This window comes from Sapajus apella, unplaced genomic scaffold, assembly GCF_009761245.1.
Source record: "Sapajus apella isolate SASKATOON/1434 unplaced genomic scaffold, GSC_monkey_1.0 scaffold122, whole genome shotgun sequence".
In the NCBI taxonomy this organism is placed as follows: Eukaryota; Metazoa; Chordata; class Mammalia; order Primates; family Cebidae; genus Sapajus; species Sapajus apella.
In genome coordinates, this window is record NW_022437062.1 from 6335015 (window position 1) to 6355447 (window position 20433).

Genomic DNA, 20433 nt, shown 5'->3' on the forward strand with positions numbered 1-20433 from the left:
AAGGCCATCAGTTTTCTCTTCAGACAACTTTAAAATCAGTCTCTCTAAAAGATTTTACTCACAGATGCTTGTTTGACATCTTTGGCCATAAGGAAGTGATCTAATTTCTCTCTAATAGCAGAGTCAGCAATTATCTGAAGTTCACTACTCATTTCTTTCATTGTTCACTTGCTCATTCATTCATCTACCCATTTAGCAAATATTAATTGACAGCATATTTGTGGCAGGTGCTGAACAGGATGGTAAATATAAACATAAAAAGGTCATACATCTGCCTTCAAGAAGCTAGTGGAGGAAGGGAGAAAATTTGCAAATAGAAAATAATATGAAATATGAATACAATGTGAAAGTAATATGAAAAAAAGAAGGCTGTAATAGTGCCTATTCAAAGTGCCTCCTGAAGACTGGGTGGGCAAGGAAGGCTCAGGGCATGGGACAATATGGCAGAAGGGCTTTCTAGTAGAGGGAACCATTACTGCAATGATCCTAGAGCAGAAACAAGCATGTCGTGTTGGAACACAAAGAAGACCTCTGTGGCTGAAGTATAGTGGGCTCGAGGGGTGGGTGGTATGAGAGGGGAATGGAAAGGCAGAAGTGGTTAAATCACGCACAGTTTGTAGGGCATGACTCTGAGGTTGGATGTGATTCCAAGAGGAATGAATATGAAGTAACAGAGTGCTATGACCCATGCGGCAGGTGGAGACTGGATTAAAGGAAGGGGAAGACTGGAAAGCAGGGAAACCTGTTAGGCATCTATTGGTATGGGCCAGGTGAGAAGGTGGTAGTTTGGATTAGAAATGAGGTAGGTGTGGAGATGGAGAGCAATGAATCGATTCCAGACACTTTTTGAAGGTAGGCAAGAGGACTAGTTGTCAGATAAAAGGGCACAAAAGGAATCAAGGAAAAGTATGACACATTTGGCGTATGCTATGAAAAGGAGTTTCCTTTGTAGGATCCCAGTAAATCCTCTCAAATAATCAGGGGAGGAGGTAGTATTACACTTACTTTTTTTTTTTTTTTTTTTTTTTTTGAGACAGAGTCTCGCTGTGTTACCCAGGCTGGAGTGCAGTGGTGTGATCTTGGCTCACTGCAACCTCCGCCTCCTGAGTTCAAGCAATTCTCCTGCTTCAGCCTCCCAAGTAGCTGGGATCAGATGCCCACCACCATGCCCAGTTAATTTTTGTATTTTTAGTAGAGATGGGGTTTCACCATACTGGCCAGGCTAGTCTCAAACTTCTGACCTCGTGATCCGCCCGCCTCGGCCTCCCAAAGTGCTGGGATTACAGGCGTGAGCCACTGAGATGTCAGGGATGAAATGATTTGCCAAGGGTTACACAGCTTGTGAAGCAAGAATTTGAATTCAGGACTTCTACCCAGACTTTTCCATGAATTGTAGCTTTTATTTAAATATTTTATGGTTCTTGTCAGGGAAAAATCTCAACTAAACACATTCTATTAATCATGCGTTTTTATAAATACAGGGTAGAAACAAAGGGTGCAAACTGAGAGGCGGAAACCAGGACAACATAACTCATCCTTCCCACCTAGAAATGTCACAATCACAGCTTCAAAGGAAAACACAAACTTCTTCCATTAATTAAATGGATGAATCAAGTTTCAGTTTCCTCTCTCCTTTCTGTACAACTTGTCTTTGAAGGCATTTCATTTGGGAAATGTGTGACCTTTAGTCTCCATGCTCACTTAATTGAATGCTTTGCATCAAAAGTCACCATGCTGATCAACATTTTACACCCACTGCTTTTCTGAAATACTTATCCCAGTTCCTTAGGTCTGTTTTGTTGAAATCATTTTACAAAAATAAATCATATCAAAGCTTTTTCTTTTTTATTATTTCTAAAACTTTGCTTGCAAAACTAAATATTTTTAACACCATGGCAACACAGTCAGGACTCTGGCTAACATAACCAGTCTCCTACCAGTGCTCAGACTTAGTAAACTACTGCTTGGACAAATGGGCTGTGAAGGAGGAAAGAGCTAATAAATTAGGGGTGATCAATAATCATTCAAGTCATGTCTTCTGGAGCTTCCCAAAAGGTGATACGTTAGCCAGAGTTGTCCTAATGATCAATACCCTGCTTTCCCTTCTAGAACACACCAGTGTCCACTGAGTAAAGTGCAGACTGCAAGGCTTCTGAGGGTATTTAGGTTCTTCTCACACCTTCTGAGGTACCTCCTCAGGCAGCACTTCATCTGTCCCTTTCAATATCCCTTTTTGTGTGTTGGGCAGAGTCCAGAAGTATGATCATCTCCATCTTTTTTCAGTTGCGATTCACAGAGGTTAAGTGATGTGTCAAAAGTGCATGGTTTATCACGTGGTAAGTGGCAGAATTAACTCTAAACTTAAATCTCCTAAATCTCAGTTCAGTACTATTTTCAATACACCAGCTTCTGCCATTGAAACCTAACAAATTCACAAATGCTTTGTTTCATTGTGGGGTTTTTTGTTTTTATACATTTGTCAAAGTGATACATGCACAGAAAAAATCAATGCATTCTGTGCACTCTAAGCACAGCAGTCCCCTATCTCCACCCCACCAATTTCCTCAATAATTTCTCCTCAGAGGCTTCCTCTTTTACCAGTTTTACCTGATTATTTGGTGCTTAGCAGTATGTCTCTAACAAGCTTCTACCGGTATTTTTAAAATGTTTCTCTTTATCAACTGTAAATGATGTTCTTCTATTCCCACCTCTTAACTTCCATCATCCCAATACAGCACATCGTACCACGACTTGGTTAGACTAGGATTTAGTGTTGACGTTATTATGATTTTGCAAAAAAACAACTCACAGTCTCAGCTGACATATGTAAACTCTGATTATTCCACATTTCCAGCACATTCCTCTTTCTCTCTCTCACTTGATCTCAAATTTTTTTTTTTCTGATTTGGTTTTTCTATGAGCTTACTGTTAAATGAACCTCACACTTCTTACTAGTTGTATAAATCTTTTGTCCAAACATTCAGATATGTTAGATGCATTAATTGCATATTCCTTAAGAATCTTCTCCATGATTCTTTTGACCTAATCAAAACTGGAATGTTTTCTTTCAATGTTTGGCTGTCATCTTTGGCTTTTTCTCTATCTGGAGGCTTTATTCACCTTCCTTCTCCATTGGAATCTTTATTTCCTGGGACTCCTCTTGCTCTTTAATGCAAAGTATTTTCTCTAGTAGCATCCTACAGATAACTGTATGGGAGATAAGTTTTTTGAAAAATTGCATGTCTCAAAATGTTTTACTCTCTCCTCATATTTGACTAATAGTTTGGTGGATATAATGTTCTGGACTGGGAATAATTTTTCTTCAGAATCTTGATGCATTTGTAGCTTTTAGTAATGCTACTAAAAATTCTGAAGTCATTCGGTTTTCTGACTTACCCTGTGTCACCTATCCCCACATACTACCTACTCGTAGAAGTGGGTAAGCTTTTTCTTTGTCCTAAGTATTCTGAAATGTTCTAGTAATAGTGTAAATCTGTTTTACTTTCCCATATTAGTCAAATATCTCATGGTTGGTAAGTGGTACGATTAACTTTAAGCCTGACGTTTCCTAAATTAGGAGTCAGCACTATTTTCAACACACCAGCCTCTGCCGTTGAAACTTAACTGCCATTCACAATGCTTCAGTTCATTGTGCAAGTTTTGTTTTTGTATATTTTGTATATTAATCAAATATGGGGGGTAAAACAGATTTATACTACTGTTAGAACATTAGAACATTTTTAGGCCTTTTAAAATTAGGAACTCATCTAACATTTTAAATTTTCTTAAATGACTATATTAACTAATTGATGTATAAATATGTATGGCTTTTTGCATATTTATTTGTATAAATATGCACAAACTATGCTATCTATAATAAGCCTTATAGTAAAACTTGGATTGCTTCTTACCTCCTATCACTCCTGGATTAGAATTCAGTTTTCTTGTTGAGATAATTCATTTATCATGTATCCATCTGTTTTTGAGTTTCAAAAATTTTGTGGTTCTCTCTATGCTTTTAAGCTGAAGCTTTAAAGGAATTGTATTATCATTCAAGAAATTTTCAAAAGAAACTGAAATTGTACATGAGTGTTAAGTCCTAGCTGAGTGTTCAATCGATGATGTTTCCACCAAAGTCCTCCAAAAGGTTTCCAAAGTGACTTTCCCCACTTAGCAGAGCCATACCATTGTTTATGGGTGATATTTTAATTAGTAATTAAAGAAAATATTCACTCTTATGACAAAATCTAATTTTTGTCTTAAAGTAATCTATAGATTCAATGCTATCCCCATCAAGCTACCAATGACCTTCACAGAACTGGAAAAACCACCTTAAAGTTCACATGGAACCAAAAGAGAACCTGCATAGCCAAGATAATCCTAAGCAAAAAGAACAAAGCCAGGGGCATCACACGACCTGATTTCAAACTATACTACAAAGCTACAGTAATCAAAACAGCATAGTACTGGTACCAAGACAGAGATATGGACCAACGGAACAGAACAGGGGCCTTGGAGGCAACGCCACACATCTACAACTATCTGATTTTTGACAATCCTGACAAAAACAAGCAATGGGGAAATGATTCCCTGTTTAATAAATGGTGTTGGAAAGACGGGCTAGCACTGTGCAGAAAGTAGAAACTGGACCCCTTCTTGACACCTTACACTAAAATTAACTCCAGATGGATTAAAGACTTAAACATAAGACCTAACACCATAAAAACCCTAGAAGAAAACCTAGGCAAAACCATTCAGGACACAGGCATAGGCAAGGACTTCATGACTAAAACACCAAAAGCACTGGCAACAAAGGCCAAAATAGACAAATGGGACCTAATTAAACTCCAGAGCTTCTGTACAGCAAAATAAACAATCATTAGAGTGAACCAGCAACCAACAGAATGGGAAAAATTTTTTACAATCTACCTGTTGGACAAAGGGCTAATATCCAAAATCTACAAAGAACTAAAACAGATTTACAAGAAAAGAACAAACCAACCCATTCAAAAGTTAGAGAAGGATATGAACAGACACTTTTCAAAAGGAGACACTTTACAAAAGAAGACATACATGAGGCCAACAAACATATGAAAAAATGCTCATCATCACTGATTATTAGAGAAATGCAAATCAAAACCACATTGAGATACCATCTCACACAAGTTAGAATGGTGATCATTAAAAATCTGGAAACAACAGATGCTGGAGACGATGTGGAGAAATAGGAACACTTTTACATTGTTGGTGGGAGTGTAAACTAGTTCAACCATTGTAGAAGACAGTGTGGTACTTCCTCAAGGATCTAGAAATAGAAATTCCACTTGATCCAGCAATCCCATTACTGGATATATACCCAAAGGATTATAAATCATTCTATTATAAAGACACATGCACATGTATGTTCATAGTGGCGCTGTTTACAATAGCAAGGACCTGGAACCAACCCAAATGCTCATTGATGATAGACTGGATAAGGAAAGCGTGGCACATATACACCATGGAATACTATGCAGCCATGAAAAATGATGAGTTAGTGTATTTGTAGGGACATGGATGAATCTGGAAACCATTATTCTCAGCAAACTGACACAAGAACAGAAAATCAAACACTGCATGTTCTCACTCATAGGTGGGTGTTGAACAATGAGAACACATGGACATCACACTGGGATCTGTTGGCAGGGGCCAAGGGAGGGACAGCGAGGCAGTGGGTGGGGAGGTCGGGGAGGGATGACATGGGGAGAAATGCCAGATGTAGGTGACGGGGATGGAGGCAGCTAACCATATTGCCATGCATTGCCATGTATGTACCTATGCAACAATTCTGCATGATCTGCACATGTACCCCAGAACCTAAAGTAGAATAAAAAAATTTTTTTAAAAAGGAAGTACTTATACTGTCATGGAAGGAAAGCCACTTGATGATACCAGGTGGCAGAGGTCATTTGTTTTGCAAGGTCAGGGCTGGTCCTGAGCACAGGAAGCATAGTTTGCCCTGTTAAGTGACTTGACAAGTCCTGGAATATTCCCTTACATTCTCAACTAAATCAGGAGCCCAATATGTGTAACTTCCACACATGGAAGAGAAACAAAACCTTACAGGTTGCCTAGTGGTGGCCCTTTAGTCCTCTGCTATTAGTTCAGCTAGCCACATCAAACTAGTATGCTGTCTGTCTCTGTTATTAACTGGTGCAATCAGAAAGATGAATTTACTCCTTGGTGTATTAGTTTCTGATTGCTATGATAACAAATTAGCACAAACTTAAGAGGCTTAAAACAACACAAATACATCACACTGTAGTTCTATATGTTAGAAGTCTGGCATGGGTCTCACAGGCTAAACTCAAGGTGTTGACAGGGCTGTACTCCCTTCTAGAGGCTCTAGGGAGAATCTGTTCTTTGGCTTTTCCCCTTCTAGAGGCTTCCCACATTCCCTGGCTCATGGCCCACTTCCTCCATCTTCAAAGCCAGTGACAATACATCTCTCTGATCATTCTTATGTAGTTATATCTCCCTCTGATCACAGCCAGGGAAAGTCCTCAGTGTTTAAAGATTCACTGTAAAAGATTCATGTGATTAGATTAGGCCCACTTGGATGGTCCAGGATAATCTCCCGATGTCAACATCGGCAATGTCCCTTTTTGCCATGTAAGGCAACATATTCACAGATTCTAGGGATTAGGGTTTGGACATCTTTGGGGGGCATTATTCTGCCTACCACATATGGGTGGGTAAGGATATCCTAAGGGTTCCAGCCCGCAAGCAAGGACAAAGAGGGAAACTGAAAGTAACTATTGCTGTTGTGTTTCCCCAATTATTTCTTACAACTTCACAGTATCAGGGAAACAAAAATTACTGTCTTGTTAAGAGATGTAGAACAATCAACAAAGTATGGAACATGTTCCCAAGCACCAATAACTTGGTTCTGTCTTTACAATGTAGAGAAGCAAGCACAAGTGCTCTGTGAATTAGATACTCCACAAACACAGCCAGCTGGCCTCTCAGCAATAGGCTGATTATATAGCTATGCACTATCAACAGGCTGATTATATAGGCTATGCACTTTCCAGTAAAAGGTACATGCCCCTAATCAGCTTTATTGAAACTGCCCTCACTAAGAAACTGTGCAGACATTATTTCCTACGATGCAGGTCCTATAGCTATCCCATTTTACAGATGAGAAAGCGAATACTTTCTACGATTATGCTACTTGACAAGCTGCTGCTTTCGCTTAACCAGTAAACATACATGTCTGAACCCAAAGCCTGATCTTACTCCTATGTAATATGCCGATTTCTATGCCTATTTGAAAATCCATCTAATCAGTACTTCTTCCCCCTTCTAATTCCAACCCAAAGCAAGTTCTTTCCTGTGACTCTATCTGATCTGACAGTCTACGTATGTGGTTTTAGGAGTGTGTGCACACATGTGCATGCTTGTGCATATGTGTTCAGGAACTCTAATTTTTTTCTTCACGAGGCTTCACATTTTGAATGCCAAACTTTGTCTGATCTCCAATCAGATATGGAGACTTCTGGCTCAGAGGTGGGATATGTATGGAACACATGCCTTAGGGTCATATCTAGTTTCAAAACTTGGCTAGATCATCACCTGTGAAACACTGGCAAATTACTTGAGTGCCACAAACTTCAACTTTCTTATCTTGTGAGAAGTCAAAAATAATATCTGCCTCACAAGGTCACTGTAGAATTAAAAGAGGTGATATAAAGCACTTGATAGATAATAATTACACAATAAATTGTTGTTGATACTATTATCAATTCCGTGCTATGTTTACCTGCATAAAAATGCTATTCAAAGTTCTTGCCTCTCTGAAAAATGCTTATTGACAACCTCTACTTAAATCAGTGACATTAGCATCACCAATAACCATAGGTTAATTGACATTAGGTTAAGGTGTGTTAATATACATATATATATATTTTTTTCTAAAGGGCTCTGCCTGCCCGGAGAAATAGTGCCTGATATTTCTTGAAATTTGCTAATCACATCTGGTTTAGTTTTAGACATTTTCTGGGATTTTGCCAGCAGCTACGACACTTTAATGGCTACAATAAACCTCAAAGCCTCATCAAATCTTTGCTGTATGTGTGAAAATTATGTCCTCTTCAATTAAACATTCAATCTCAGCTCACACCAAGGCCTTATGGAAAAGGAGGTGAAACCTGAATGGAAATGTAAGATGAAACGGACCGCCACGATTCTGGCCATCTTGCCAGATGGTATTTAGAAGAAAAAGAAATTCATTAGAGAAACCACGGTCTGTATTTTCTTTAAATATTTACTGGGTACCTTTCATGTGTTGAAAACACTGGCATCTCTAAAGATTAGCAGGGCATTTTTGTTTAAATATTCCATGTGTCTGTGGTGGGGGGAGTCATTTCCTCATTTGCCTCTGTGGTACTTCACGTCTTTTGGTGAAGCCCGGTACAAAGAAGAAAAGTAACTGAGGCAATGTTCAGTTTTCTTTCCTAAGGCAGCTCTACCAGCTTCAAAAACTCTTGTATTTTCTTAAAATCGGCTGAGGAAAGATTCAGTTGAGTACTGAGAGATCCGGAATGACAATTCAGAGCCTCCCTAGATAAAATAAGGTGTACCAAAAGTGAGGCGCTGTGGGGGAACCCTTGCCTCTCTACTGTCCTCCCAATTCACTCCTCTTATCCTCTTGATATTTATCATCAAATATACAGGGACGTCAAAATGAGGCAGCCCCTGGAAGGAGAAGGGAAAAGATCAAACAGGGATCAGGTTTTGGCTCAAAGACTATATGAGAGGTCAGGCCATGGGTTTCACAAGGGGCCAAGAGACAAAAAGAAATGGGCATTCAGGAACGGCCATGGAGCAAACAGGCTCAGGTCTCCCTCCGCCATTGCTAACTCTTGCTGCCACATTGAGGGCTGGCTTGGGCCCTAATTCTACCACTAGAGAGGGGCAGACAAAAATGCTATGTGATAGCTTACTATGCTTTATTACAATATTCATCAAGTTTCTCAACTTCAACAAGGATACAACTGCCAATTCTTCAGGAGAGAGAAAATAATGACCACAGGTTCACATATGGCATTTCTAAAGGAAGCATCCATTTGGCTGAATTCATTCAACCACATCAATGGAAGAAAAAAACCCCCACATGTTCCTTTAAAAATAATATACAAGATAAAAATATTCACTTGTAACCATTATCCTTTCCATGTAAGTTTTATGCCCAAAGTAAAAATAAATGACTCTCTTTGCCACCAGGAGCAGATCTTTCCCACTTTACTTCCATTTCCAAGCTGTTCTCGGCCTCAGACTTAGGTTTCTGAGTACTCTTTCACAATAAACATTTTTAAAATGTTTACTTTATGCCTTGGTGTTAAAATATTCCTGGTTGAAGCCCTTCATTTCCTCAAGCTCTGCTTCTGGCACTCTGGGCTCCATTTCCACATTAACACATTCCCTAAATCCTCCGTAGAGCTCTTCAATTGGAGTTATATAAGTTCCAAGCCAAGTATTTATATTCTTGGACAAGGAGATGTCTCCACAGTGAAAACACAAGACTCTAGAAATGCCAAAGGAAAATTCCTGCCCAAGCGAGATACATTTTCACCTTTTAAAAAAGCCAAAAAGGGGCTTTCAGCATTTTCTTTTGAATAATTAAATGTGTAAACTAGACTAAAATGGAATGTTTACTGTGGACCTTACCATCATTATTAGACTCACATATAAACCAAATATACAGGAATGTACGTGTGTGTGTGCATGCACACATGTGTGTGATATATATATATTTAAAGCACCAGAGTAAACTAAGGAAATATGTGAGTCCTAATTGGATAGACTTGATTAGAGCTCAGTAAATCTATCTCTTACTGGCCGTATGAACATAACTTCTCTAAGCCTCATTTTTCTCATCTGTAAAATGGGTTTAGTGTAGCTCCAGCTTATTAGGATTATGTGAGACAACAGTAAGCATCCAGTAAAAGTTACTACTATTACTAACGTTATAACTACTAAATGTAAGAAAATGTAGATATAACAAGATACGGATGTAAGAAACAAATGATCAACACTAATGAAAGAGAAGAATTTGAAAATACAGTGCCTCTACACACTACATAGAGATGGACAGTTTCATGAAAGCTGCAGTGTACCATCACTGAACTCTGCACCAATCCCACTCCATGACCCAGACCTAAACAATCCTCTTAAAACATTTTTAAAAAGAAATCTTGGCTATTATCATAATAACAGAACAGTTCCTATTACCTTCTAGTTGCCTCTTCAGTTTTCTCAAATCTTTTATGAGGTCTTCAAACTTGACTTGGGAGGCCAGAAAGAAATCCTGTGGTTCAGGCAGAGGAAAAACACTCTTTTCTGTTCCAGCTTCCTGAGAGGTATGGTAAACAAAAAGTACATTATACTTCCCAATTGTCACTTTCAGTTGAAATTCCAAAACATCAGTGAAGGAAAAAAAAGCTTTTTTATATTTGATGTCTGAATAAGAATCATAGCAATGCTCCCCTGCTATTCTTAAATTTGGACTAGTGACTTTGTCTTTCTTGTCTTTCACATCTTTTTGGACTTATTGGCAATGAGATTGGCTATAGCTTTGGCATAGGCCGGGTTCTATTTTGCCTCATGAATCAAAGAGAAAATTGTCAGGTCTGTCCTGATTTTGGACACTCTACTTCCATGAAAAATGGAACAGGGGAACACATCAAAGTACTTAAATTTAAAGTCCCTGCTTGATTTACACATGCTAACAATTAGACAAGTCCTCTTTGGGGTATACCAATGGGTGTGAATCAGAAGGTGCTGAATAAGAAGGCACTGCAATGGAAGATACAATCATCCTCCCATCACCCTTCCCCACCTTTCTCTATGGCTTAAAGCTCTTCTGTATGTATGCATGTTCAAATTCTTTGTATATGGATGTCTACACACATATACATATGTACACTTTTTGTTTTGTTTTGAGCTAGGGTCTTGCTTTGTCACCCAGGCTTAAGTGCACTGACACAATCATGGCTTACTGCAGCCTTGACCTCCCAGGCCCAAGTGATCCTTCCACCTCAGCCTCTCTACTAGCTGGAACCACAGATGTATGCCATCATACCCAGCTAATCTTTAATTTTTTGCATAGACGGGGTCTTGCCATGTTGCCTAGGCTGGTCTCAAACTCCTGGGCTCAGGTGATCCTCCTGCCTTGGCCTCCCCAAAATTCTTCATATATTTGAAAAACTTTTCCAAATGTTGTTTGGCTTATCTTAGGAGAGTCAGTGCAGGGTGGGGTATAGTTTTGACAAGCTCCACTGCTGTGCCTAATGGAGGATTCTCAGCTGAGAAACGTCTTGAAGGACAAAATCTTCAGGCACATTGAAACATAAGGTGAACCTGAAATACCTTTTCCAGCCTAGCTCGCTTTGTCCCTGAGTTGTTTAACATAAGCTTTGTATCTTGCATGTGTTAGTCTTCAGTTATTCCTCTCTCTGCACAGGCTACTTTGCCAGTTTTCCTTCACATTCCATCTTCCCTACTGCCATTAGGACTAATTCCAAACGCTACAACAGCTTTACAAGGCACTTTATGATCTGGCCTCTGTCTACCTGTCTACATCTCTAGCCTCATTTCTACCTTCCTCCTATCTCCAACTCCCTCTAAACCTTCATGAAATAATAGACCACAATATCTTGCTTCTAGGCCTTTGTCTATAAAACAGTCCCTTTCCAACCCTTCCCTAGTGCTTCCTTAAACTTCCTTGTTCAGACTGATCCTTCAAATCTTAAAACAAACATCCTTCCTTAAAGATTTCCCCCTAATTCCCAGCATGTGGATGTTTCTCCCCTGTTCTCCAAGGGCCTATGACATTTACATTATCATAGCATTTATCACCAATAATTTTTTTCCATAAGTTATTGAGGTTCAGGTAGTATTTGGTTACATGAGTAAGTTCTTTAGTGGTGATTTGTGAGATTTTGGTGCACCCATCACCCGAGCAGTATACACTACACCCTATTTGTAGTATTTTATCCCTCATCCCCCTCCCACTCTTCCCCCCAAGTTCCCACAGTCCATTGTACCATTCCTGTGCCTTTGCATCCTCATAGCTTAGCTCCCACATATCAGTGAGAACATATGATGTTTGGTTTTCCTTTACTGAGCTATTTCACTGAGAATAATAGTCTCCGATCTCATCCAGGTAGCTGCAAATGCTGTTAATTCATTCATTTTTATGGCTGAGTAGTATTCCATAGTGTGTGTGTGTATATTCCATCATGTATGTATATATATACTACTTACACACACACACACACACACACACACACACACACACACACACACCATAGTTTCTTTACCTACTCTTTGACTGATGGATATTTGGGTTGGTTCCATGATTTTGCAATCATAAATTGTGCTGCTATGCAAGTCTTTTTTTCATATAATGACTTACTTTCTTCTGGGTAAATATCCGGTAGTAGGATTGCTGGATCAAATGGTAGTTCTACTTTCAGTTCTTTAAAGAATCTCTACACTGGTTTCCACAGTGGCTGTACTAGTTCACATTCCCACTAGCAGTGTAGAAGTGTTCCTTGATGACTGCATCCATGCCAACATCTGTTTTTTGATTATGACCATTCTTGCAGGATAAGGTGGTATCGCATTGTGGTTTTGATTTGTATTTCCCTGATCATTGGTGATGAACATTTTTTCATATGTTTGTTGGCCATTTGTATATCTTTTGAGGATTGTCTATTTATGTCCTTAGCCAGTTTTAGATGGGACTGTTTTTTTTCTTATTGAGTTCATTGTAGATTCTGAATATCAGTCCTTTGTCAGATGCATAGATTGTACAGATTTTTCTTTCACTCTGTGTATTATCTGTTTATTCTGCTGACTGTTCCTTTTGTCATTCAAAACCTCTTTAAGTCCCAACTACTTATCTTTGTTTTTATTGCATTTGCTTTTGGGTTCTTGGTCATGAAATCCTTGCCTAAAACAACATCTAGAAGAGTTTTTCCAATGTTATCTTCTAGAATTTTCATAGTTTCAAGTCTTAGATTTAAGTCCTTAATCCATCTTGAGTTGATTTTTGTGTAAAACGAGAGATGAGAATCCAGTTTCATTCTCCTACACATGGCTAGCCAATTATTCTAGCACCACTTGTTGAGAAGGGTGTCCTTTTCCCAGTTTATGTTTTTGTTTGCTTTGTTGAAGATCAGTTGGCTGTAAGTATTTGGGTTTATTTCTGTGTTCTCTATTCTGTTCCATTGGTCTATGTGCCTATTTTTATACCAGTACCACACTGTTTTGGTGACTATGGCCTTATAGTATGGTTTGAAATCAGGTAGTGTGATGCCTCCAGATTTCTTCTTTTTGCTTAGTCTTGTTCTGGCTGTGTGGGCACTTTCTTGGTTCCATATGAATTTTAGAATTATTTTTTTCTTTTGATGGGGATTGCATTGAATTTGTAGATTGCTTTTGGCAGTATGGTCATTTTCACAATATTGATGCTACCCATCCTTGAGCATGGGATGTGTTTCCATTTGTTTGTGTTGTCTATGATTTCTTTCAGCAGTGTTTTTCAGTTTTCCTTGTGGAGGTCTTTTGACTCCTTGGTTAGGTATATTCCTAAGTATTTTATTTTATCTTTTGCAGCTATTGTAAAAGGGGTTGGATTCTTGATTTGATTCTTCACTTGGTCGCTGTTTGTGTATAGAAGAGCTACTGATTTGTGTATATTAATCTTGTATCTAGAAACTTTGCTGAGTTATTTTACTAATTCTAGGAGCTTTCAGGAGGAATCTTTAGGGTTTTCAAGGTAGACAATCCTATCATCAGCAAACAGTGACAGTATGACTTTCTCTTTACCAATTTGGATGCCCTTTATTTCTTTCTCTTGTCCGACTGCTCTGGTTAGGAATTCCAGTACTATGTTGAAGAGGAGTGGTGAGAGTGGGCATCCTTGTCTTGTTCCAGTTCTCAGAGGGACAAAGCTTTAAACTTTTCCCCATTCAATATTATGTTGGCTGGGGTTTGTCATAGATGGCTTTTATTACATTGAGATATGTCCCTTTTATGTAGATTTTGTTGAGAATTTTAATCATAAAGGATGCTGGATTTTGTTGAATGCTTTTTCTGCATCTACTAAGATGATCATGTGATTTTTGTTTTAAATTCTGTTTATGTGGTATATCACATTTATTGACTTGCATATGTTAAACCATCCCTGCCCTGGTATGAAACCCACTTGATCATTGTGGATTATCTTTTTAATATGTTGTTGGATTCAGTTAGCTGGTATTTTGTTAAGGACTTTAGCATCTCATCAAGGATATGGATCTGCAGTTTTCTTTTTTGGTTATGTCCTTTCCTGGTTTTGGTATTAGGGTGATGCTGGCTTTGTGAAATGAATTAGGGAGGGTTCCCTCTTTCTCTATTTTCTGGATAGTGTCAAAAGGATTGGTATCAATTCTTCTTTGAATGTCTGGCAGAATTCTGTGAATCCATCCAGTCCTGAAGTTTTTTTGTTGTTGGTAATTTGTAAAATTACCATTTCATTCTTGCTGCTTGTTATTGGTCCGTTCAGGGTATGTAATTCTTTCTGATTTAAGCTAGGAGGGTTGTATTTTTCCAGGAATTTATCCATCTCTTCTAGGTTTTCTAGGTTATGTATCACCATTAATTTTTAATTGCCATGTTATCTTGTACATCTTCCCTACTAAACTATAAACACCTCAGAGGCAGAAACTGTGTTTTGTTCTCGGTAAACAACATCTGGCATATCAATAAGCTTTATTTTTGGTTCGTGGGCACTACTACAGAGGGCCTATAAGACACGGTTCTGAGATGTATGTATCTTTAGCAGGAGACATCTAATTTATCACTATGTTTTCTTGTGGTTTCAGGAATTCTCTTGACCCTTCCTCTTTAAGGCCGTTAGCATCATTAGGGATGCTAGGATACAGTACTTGTCCTCCTTTTATCAGAACACAATGTCCTTTTATTTTTCCCATCTTCATATACTTATTTTACTACTTTAAAAAGGAAGCAGTACCCTTGACTGAGGGCCAAGATGGAAGAACCTCTAAGATCCTTACCACAAAGCTCCATTCTAATCTATACTGGGAGAAATCAGGCATAGTATCTCTTTTGATTTTCTAAAACTGTATCAGATTCAGTCCTGGTTTTGATTGTGTGTGTGTGTGTGTGTGTCTATGCCAGAAAAAGATGAAATTGCTGCTGAGCATATCAGGCTGGTAGCAGCTCTTGTGAAAGCTGCCCAATTAGAGTTCAAAAGGCATGACTCTACATGAGTTTCTTTAAATTTCACAGACCAAGACTTGGACCAAAAACCAGGCATGAGAAGGAAGCAGGGAGCAGGAGTCACCTTTCTTCAGCTAATTGCTCATCATCACTAACCACAAAAATCATCACTTAGGCTCTTAGAAGAAAGGGCTAGTTTCATAAATCACATAATTCTACACTCTTGTTGAGTGAAATACATTTTGCACAGTAAAAGCTAGAAGAGCACCACACTAATGTGGGCTTATTTTTCTTAGACTGGGCCATCCCGTTTGAAACTGTTCTCATAGTAAAATTTTCCTCTGTGAAGTTGATTCCACTGGGTTCAGCTCTCTTCAACCACAACTATATTCCACAAGCAAATTTCAGTCTTCCCACACAATGCATTTGACTTGGTTGAGGGAGACACTATCAATAAATCTGCCCATGCCAACCTAGGGTTAGAAATGTCACTGTCAAAGATCCTTCAGGTTAATTCTTCTGCCACATTAGTACCTGCTGTCAAAACCTAGGGTATGTGCATATGTGCCTGCTACTGCTCCTTAATTTCCTGAAACTAAACACACCTTCCCCACTCTACCAGAAAACAGCTCTCATCTCCTCATATCTAGTTCTTTGCAGATGCCACTTAGTACACATTTGTGAATATTAACATTACATCCAGTTCAGCAAGTTTTATCAGACATCTGTATTGTAGACAATAAAAAGAGACAATGGCCAGGAGTGGTGGCTCATGCCTGTAATACCAGCACTTTGGGAGGCCGAGGTGGATCACTTGAGGACAGGAGTTCAAGACCATCCTTGTCAACATGGTAAAACCCCGTCTCTACTAAAAATACAAAAAATCAGCTGGGCATGGTGGCGCATGCCTGTAATCCCAGCTACTCAGGAGGCTGAGGCAGGAGAATTGCCTGAACCCAGGAGGCGGAGGTTGCGGTGAGCCGAGATCGCGACATTACACTCCAGCCTGGGCAACAAGAGCCAAACTCCATCTCAAAAAAAATAAAATAAAATAAAAATAAAAAAAAATTAAAAAAAAAAAATTAGCCAGGCATAGTGGTGCATGCCTGTAGTCCTAGCTATTCAGGAGCCTGAGGCAAGAGAATCACTTGAAACCAGGCGGCGGAGGTTGCAGTGAACCAAGATTGCACCACTGCACTCCAGCCTGGCAATAGAGCAAGATTCTATGTCAATTTAAAAAATAAATAAATAAATAGAGAGTGAGACAGACAACGATGCATTCTGAACCTTAAGAAACAATGCCAAGGTAATTCCACATAATACATACAAGGCAGAATAAGACGTATTTTGAGAGAGATTCAAATAAAATACTTCCAGGCTTCAAAGCTGAGGGCTTTAAAGCCTTCCTCCAAAGATCAGGATGTTAGCAATGACCTCATAGAAGGGCCATGTAAGATTAGACTAAGTTATTTTTGACTACATCTTTTTTCACTTTTACAAATGATACATGTTCATTATGTTTAGTACTGGAAAGACAGAAGACAGTAAAAAAACTTACAATCCTAACATCCAGAAAGAAAAATTTTATTTTTTTCAGGTTTTTCTGTATGTTTGTGTGTACTTATATTTATCTATTACATATTTGGTATTACATGTTATTTTGAAACACAAGTTTGTAAATTAAAAGCAAATCTAAAATATTTTGTAGTACTACTATATTCTCTCCTATGCACTCTCGATGGCATTATATTATTCCAGTGTGTGACTCTAGTATAATAATTTGACCTTGGTCTCTATAATTGGACACCTTCCAAAATTTTTCTAATATTTTGCTATTATAAACTATTATAAGTAAACAGTAATTAAATATGTAGTTATTTTCTTAGGGTAGAAATTTATTAAAAGCTTACACATATTTCTAGGGCTTCAGATATAGAAAGGTCAAAAACCTTGCTTTTGATCCTTTTGCAGTTCATGAGCATGATGGATTGGGTGTTCATGTGCATGTGTAAAATGTGCCACCATTGAACCTTGTTATGATGTGGGCACATTACCTGTCTGACAGGAAGAAAAAAGAAAAAGGAGAAAATGAAAAAATTGGGGTAAAAAGGGAAACAAAAAGAGAAAAAACAACCACCTTGCTTTCCCTTAAAGCATGTATAGGTTAGGAAAATGCATCCCCTGTAGATAGGAACAGCTTTATGGACAAACAGCTTGACAAGCACATGGCATCTTTATGTGAATTTAATTTTAAAGTGTGCCCCTTATAACATATATAATTTGGTGAGTCAAGGGCAGGCTAGTTATGAGTCCCATTTCACCTAGAGACCTTAAACAGAGAATAACCTGATTTACCATACATGACAGTCCTGAGAAAGGTTTGATCAATTTACAGTATTAATTCTACATATCTAGTTGACAATTTATGTCTTCTATATGCCTTTTATAAATTGCCTGTGATATATTTTGCCATTTTTTAAAAATAAGGAAGAACGTTCTTTTTTTCTTGTTAATTCTCAAGAGTTCATGGTCTATTGTGTTGTAAACATTTTCCCAGTATGTTTTTTTGAATTTGGTTTTAAGTCATTTTTGAGATACTAATGTGTTTAATTTTAATTAGGAATTAAAGTTTTTTAGTTTTATGCATTGAAAGTTATCATTCTAATCTTTTATGGTTTCTGCCTAGTCTGAACAGTTTGAAAGAACTTTGCTACTTCAAAATCAGAAAACTATTTACCTATACTTTTGTCATGTCTTTTATGATTTTATTTTCATTTATTTCTACATTTAACTCTTTTGTTCTTTAAAGATTTGCTCTGGTCTCTGGTACAAGGTCTAGGAGATAATTCAACTTCTTCCTCTTCCCAATTACTTGAAATTTTTCCATTATTACATACTTAACACATATTTATTTACATCCATTTCTGAGATTTCCTTTCTACGTTCTTAAGTTTTTTGATGTTATTCTATCATTCCACACATAATTATTACAGCTCTATAATACATTAGCATATATAAATGAATGATTCTCTCTTCATGTTTAAATCCTGGTCAAATTTTGTCTAATTTTTTACATATAATATTTAAAATTATTTTGTCAATTTCCAAGATTGATTAGAATTCTGACTGATTCTTCCAACAGAGCGCATGATGCCACTCCTTATTGTGGTAAAAAAAAAATAAAAAATAAAAAAACCCCACATAACATGATATCTACTCTCCTAAATTTTTAAGTGTACAGTATAGTATTGTTAGCTATAAGCACATTGTTGTACAGATCTCTAGAACTTTTCCATCTTACATGACTGAAACTCCATATCCTCAATTCTCCATTTCCGCATTCCTCCATCACTCATTCTTCTTTCTGTTCCTTCAGTTTGACTACTTTAGATACTTATATAAGTGGAATCATGCAGTACTTGCCCTTCTACGACTGGTTTATTTTCACTTAGCATTATATCTTCAAGGCTGATCCATGTTGCAGCATATGACAGTATTTCTTCTTTATGGCTCAGTACATATACGCCTTTTCTTTACCTGTTCATCTATTGACAGACATTTAGAGTGTTTCTAAATCTCAGCTATTGTGAACAATGTTTCAATGAATATGAGAGGAAAAATGTCTCTTTGAGATCCTGGTTTCAATTCTTTTGGATAAATACCCAGAAGTGAGATTATTTGATCATATAGTTCTATTTTTAATTTTTTGAGGAAACTCCCTACTGTTTTCCATAGCGGCTCCACCATTTTATATTCCCACCAATAGTGCTAACAGGTTCCAATTTTTCTACATCCTTGTCAACACTTGCAATTTTCTGTGTGGGAGGGTTTTGGTTTTGGTTTTTATTAACAGCCATCCTAATAGGCATGAGAGGATCTCTTACAGTAGTTTTGATTTGCATTTCCCTGGATTAGTGATGTTGGTACCTATTGGCTATTTGTTTGTCTTATTTGGAGAAATGTCCATTCAAGCCCATTACCCATTTTTAAAAGTAGGGTTTTTTTGTTTTGTTTTTTTTTTTTTTTAACTTTGTTTTTAAATTCTTATGACTTTCAGTACAAGTATGTAAATTTATTCACAAAGGTCTGTACTTTTCTAGTTAAGTCTGTAACACATATATTGGTAATGTTATTGGGAGATTTTTCCCAAAAGATCTTCAAATTTATTATTTCTAGTGAAGAATAATGAGAAAAAGTGAAGTTTTATAAAAAGGCTAGAGACAAAGATACTTTCAGTTAGGGAGAACATCAGAAGTAAAAAAAAGCACAGGGTGTGTTTGGAAAACATCAGGTCTTGAGTTGGATCACAGAGTATGTGTTGCGGGAAAGTAATAAAAGTGAGGTTGTAAAAGATTGGAATTAAATTGGTAGAGTCCTAATTCACTTGAAAACGGGGAGCCACTTCTGTTTTAAGTAGAAAAGCAATATGATCAGAGCTGTGTCAAGAGGGTGTGGGGTGGCTTAGAGGTATAGAACCTAGAGATAAAGAGCTGAGCTGGAAAGCAACTGAAATTCTCCAGATGAGCCATCTTAAAACCTGGGTAAGCTGGTGTCAGCAGGAAAACAAAGCAAAACAGGGAAGACATAAGAAACAACTCAGTGGAAGGACAGAGAAGAGCCAGGGGAGGACAAGGTTTCATGCCTGAATGACCCAAAACTATCAAAAACTATGATATTCTTAATAGAAATCGGGGAGAAGTTTGAGGAGGAAGGAAATGATGACCTAGCTAGCTAGACTGAGAATAGTTAAATAAGCCCACCAGGAGAGTAGAAGAAAGTATTAAGAAGTTCATCAGTGCCTCACTTGTTTTCTGGATGAAATTGCAGGTCTACTGAAAACAAGGCCCTGGGATGGTTACTATTCTTCCCCTGATGCCTAGGAACAATTCTGCTCACAGGGACACATAGGCAGAAGTCCTGACAACATTTACTTTGAGACTTTTATTATTCATATTGATAGCTATATTTCTCAACATCTTACAACAATACCTCTTTCTTCTCAAAATTAGAACTCCTTTTTCTTAATTTAACAAGAAAGAATAAAACAGAAAATTCTGCTCAGGTGGATTCACACAGAAATGCTTATTTCTAATTGCAAATGCCCTCTAAGCAGAAAAGATGGATTTTTCAAATTCCACATCTTCAGCCTGTTCACAGGTTCAT

The 20433-nt window shown here is 37.8% G+C and overlaps 1 protein-coding gene and 1 non-coding gene across 7 annotated transcripts in view; one reads left to right on the top strand and one right to left on the bottom strand.

Moving 5' to 3' along the window:
* The window catches only part of FMN1 (formin 1), a 419120-nt gene that overhangs the window by 104359 nt on the left and 294328 nt on the right, over positions 1-20433 (bottom strand). For all 6 annotated transcript variants that reach the window (XM_032261251.1, XM_032261252.1, XM_032261250.1 and 3 more), the window contains one exon: positions 10273-10393. In XM_032261251.1, the coding sequence (XP_032117142.1) occupies positions 10273-10393 (121 nt within the window). The remainder of the gene's footprint in view (positions 1-10272; positions 10394-20433) is intronic.
* Positions 17230-17334, top strand: LOC116538829. Its single transcript, XR_004263798.1, has one exon. It is a non-coding gene; the product is annotated as a small nucleolar RNA U13 (small nucleolar RNA).